The sequence below is a fragment of the Propithecus coquereli genome, unplaced genomic scaffold (assembly GCF_000956105.1).
Source record: "Propithecus coquereli isolate 6110/MARCELLA unplaced genomic scaffold, Pcoq_1.0 Scaffold222, whole genome shotgun sequence".
NCBI classification, from domain to species: domain Eukaryota; kingdom Metazoa; phylum Chordata; class Mammalia; order Primates; family Indriidae; genus Propithecus; species Propithecus coquereli.
The window spans coordinates 4579632-4583708 of record NW_012147412.1 but is presented as its reverse complement, the minus strand read 5'-3'; the positions used below and the strand labels follow the sequence as shown (position 1 = coordinate 4583708).

Here is a 4077-nt window from a genome sequence, read left to right as displayed (position 1 = left end):
CATATGCTGCCTATTCATAATAGCCAAGACCTGGAATCAACCTAGGTATCCATCACTAAATAAATGGATATCAAACATGTGGAATATATACAAAATGGACCACTATTCAGCCATTAAACACAATGAAATCCTGTCATTTGAGACCATATGGATGAACCTGGAGAATACTATGTTAAATGAAATAAGCCAGGCACAGAAAGACAAACACTGCATGATCTCATTTATCCGTGAAATCTAAAAAAGCTGATCTCATGGAAGGACAGTAGAATGGTGGTTACCAGAGGCTTGGTAATTAGGGAGTGGGGGAATGGGAAGATTTTGGTCTAAGGATATACAAATACAGGTAGATGGAAGGATAAAATGTCCAGAATAGCCAAATATAGACAGATAGAATAGGCAAATATAGAGAGACATAAAGCAGGTAAGTGATTACCCAGGACAGAGGGAGGGGGATGGGGTGCAGGAAAGGATAGGTGGTGGTCAGGAAGAGAAATTGAAAATGATTGTTAACGGTAATGGACTTTCTCTCTTAGGTGATGAAAATGCTCTAAAATTGTACCGATTGTGGTGATGGTTGCACAACATGCTAAAATCCACTGGATTGTGTACTTTAAATGGGTGAATTATATGATATGTGAATTATATCTCAATAATGCTGCTTTAAAAAAAAAAGAAGATAAATCCACTTCAGATTTTGAGAGTTTGATTACTCAATATTTATGTGTACTTTCTGTTTTACTGTTTGGGTTTTTCTCTTGGATTATTTAAAATCTACTTGCCAATGGGATACATTGTAGTTCCCTAGGACAGAAAAGTTTAACACTAGCCAGAAATCCTATACGTGGAAGTACAAGAAAAACAAGGCAAGTTAAGAATGTTTCACCACCTTTTCCTTTAAATAATGTACTCAGGTATTCAGGACCCTTTATTCCATCTGAGTTTGGATGAGATAAAACTCACCACCTCCTCGGAGTCTTCCCAACAGAAATGTCCTTGGAATGTCCATGTAAGTCAAGGGCCCCTGAACTGGCTTGTTGAGCTCCTTGTTGATAGCAATGAAAGCTGTGAAGGAGCTTATGACTCCAGACTCAAGGCTGATGTTCAATATTTCACTTTTACAACTTGCTGGAGTCTCCATGAGGCCCATGTCCTTGGTTTGGATAAAGGACTTGGCAGCAAGGCGGTGAATGGTGAGGCTGAAAGAAAAAAAAATTTCCTGAACCTAAGGGAAAACCACCCACATGCCAGTTGCTCTGAGCTCTTAAAAGTTAGGAATAACAGAGGGAAGAAAAAGTAAGATAAGGGGAGAGATAAGACTTGGGTGGCTTAGAAATAAAAAGTGACTGTAGGGAAACAATTGATCCCAAATCCAACCACCAAGGATGACAGAACGGGGGAGGGGGGAAACAGAAAGAGAGAGATATAGAGAGGAACAGAGAGAAGAGAGGAAGGAAGGAAGGGTGGGATGGAAGAAAATAGCAAAGGAAAACAGAATTCTCACTTGGCATCAGGCTTGGGTTGTAGAGAAAATGTCACCTTATCCTCAAAACTCTTGCCCTGGAATGCATACTTGAGGCATACTTTTCCTGTTGTCTCTGCTGGCTACAAATTAGAGAAGAGCAGAAGTGATGGAAGGAGGAGATCACCAAGAAAAGGATTAGAACAGGGGCAGTTTCCCAACATGATACATTAAAATTGTGACTAAGAATCAGGTAGCGCAGGAAACCAGAGCCCCAGATGATGAGGAAGAGCATAGGCTGGCTCTGCCTACAAGTGCAATCTCTTCCTGACATCCAAATCCACCCACCAGCTTTAAAGAAATTGTCAGTACAGTATGGTAGCTATTCCAACTAGAGGAAGTAAAAAGAATGGGAACTCACTGGCATTGCCCCAGTCAGTTGGGCATAGATGATTAACCTCTGACCCTTAAAGATGACAGTTGGTTCTGGGGAAAGCATTTTAGCAGATAGACCAGGAGGCAAATCCCAGCTCACAGAGACATCCTCTACCATGGGCTGCAGGGAATGTTTCAGGGTCCTAAGAACCTGGTGGAAGAAAGGGAACAGAACAAGCAGAAACAAATAATACTGACAATGAGAGCTACTATTAACTGAGTACGTATTACATACAAGGTGCTATGGTGTATACCATACGGCATGCCTACTTCTTAATACTGTACTAGGAGATGGGCATTATTTTTCTTGTCTTACTAATAAAGCTGAAAGATTTAATAACATCAATGTGAATGAAGAAAATGTTTGAGAAACAAGGCCCCTGGAGACAGGGATTAGACAAGAGACAGCATCAAGTGGAAAATAGGAGCTTAGAAATGTAACGAGATGTCTTCTCCTCTGCAGACTGATCAAATGGAATCACCAATTTACCACTTCTTCCAATCTCTTAGACATATCACAATTTTTCCTTCTCCTGGACATAGGACCAAAGAGGTCCTAAAACACAGACCTAGAACCACAATCATGACAGCTGAAGCTCTTAGTTTCTCTGTCTCTGGTCTTCAATACACAGGTCCCAATCTCTTTCAGCATCTCGTTTCTGGGCTTTCAGTTACATATGGATCAGATGCCATTTCTGCAGGTAGTACAGGGGCCCCCTTTTACATGAGGCCAAAAGTTCTTCCACTAGGTATATAGCACAAGGCCTCGGGGATACAAAAAAACGCATCCCAGAGGCAAGCTGCTGCCCCTTGGCCTTGTGCAGTGTGCCCCACCCTGTTCCACATATTGTCTGAAGTGTTACCTCTGGACACACAGCCCTTCTCTCACCTTGGACTGCATCCTGTCCTTGCCTGTGATAAATTCTGAAGTGCCCCTTGAGGCCAGGGCAATGCCTTTTATGAGGCTGGTGGAGGCACCTTCTCCAATACCAAATGAGAAACATCTGTAATTGTAAAAGCATAAAGGTTAGAGACAGGAACTAAAGAGTGAAGTTATAAAATTAACATGTAATAGTCCAAAATGCATCAAGAGATAATCTGCTTTCTTGATAAAAGTATAATAGCTATCATTTATTGAGCATATTCTACATTTTAGGAGCTATAAAAATGCCTTAAATAATATGATTTAATCATCACAAGACTCCTAATAGGCAGGCTTCTATTTCAATTTGTAGATAAGAAACTGAGGCCCAGAGAATTTAAGAAATCTGTCCAAGATAACACACCTGCTAAATGATAGAGATGGCACTGGAGCACTGGCCTGTGTGACTACAAGGTCCCCCAGGAAAATGAAGGAAACGAGACAAACTATCACCAATGCCCACCGATCATTGTTCCGGTGCCGTATCTGCCCTGCAAGGCCATCCTTAGAGTGAGGACGTGTGCCTCTTCCTCTAACTGGGGAATGCTCACCCTGCCTTAGTCCAAGTGTACCAAATAGCTTCTTAACCATAATTTAGTCTCCTAACTAGAAGTATCTATAAAGGGAGAATACACTGGTAATACTAAAACAAGAATTTTTAGAAGGCATGACAGAGATAGCTTTCATTTTAAATTAATACACTAAAACTTTAGTTTATGTATCAGTCTCTTTTGAGATGGGTTAGTGTGAGTCATCATTTCCAAGTCTAATGTTGTCATCATTAGGATTACACTTATAAGGCTAAGGATCAGACTACAGTGATGTTATAATACTCCCTAAATAATACAGTCTGCCAACATAATGATACCACAACCTTTAAATTTCTGTCTAACATGATCTTTGAACTATACCCTGCTATAAAGTAGTTTTATGTACCTTTTATAATTTTTGTATAAAACCAAAAATAAACAATACTTCTTGGTGGCTAACTATATGCCTAGAACTCTCTAAAGTGTTACATGTGTGTGATAATAAAAATAAAAATAATAATTACAATAATAACTACATTTCCTGTAGACCTTATTTTCTGTCAAGCACAGTTCCTAATACCTTACGTAGGTATACTCTGTTAACCCTCACAGAAACTCTATAAGGTAAGTACTATTAGTATTCCCATTTTCAAGTGAGAAAACTAAGGCTTAGGTGATTTGTCCAAACAGCCAGCAAGCAGAACTATAACTTAAATACATTGCTCCAGACT

At 39.9% G+C, this 4077-nt stretch overlaps 1 protein-coding gene across 1 annotated transcript in view; it reads right to left on the bottom strand.

The window, feature by feature from the left end:
- VWA5A (von Willebrand factor A domain containing 5A) overlaps positions 1 to 4077 on the bottom strand; it is a 50456-nt gene that overhangs the window by 25719 nt on the left and 20660 nt on the right. Inside the window, exons 11-14 of the mRNA XM_012644919.1 lie at positions 2784 to 2898; positions 1881 to 2045; positions 1502 to 1602; positions 961 to 1196 (exon numbers count right to left, since the gene is read on the bottom strand). Of these exons, the coding sequence (XP_012500373.1) occupies positions 961 to 1196; positions 1502 to 1602; positions 1881 to 2045; positions 2784 to 2898 (617 nt within the window). The remainder of the gene's footprint in view (positions 1 to 960; positions 1197 to 1501; positions 1603 to 1880; positions 2046 to 2783; positions 2899 to 4077) is intronic.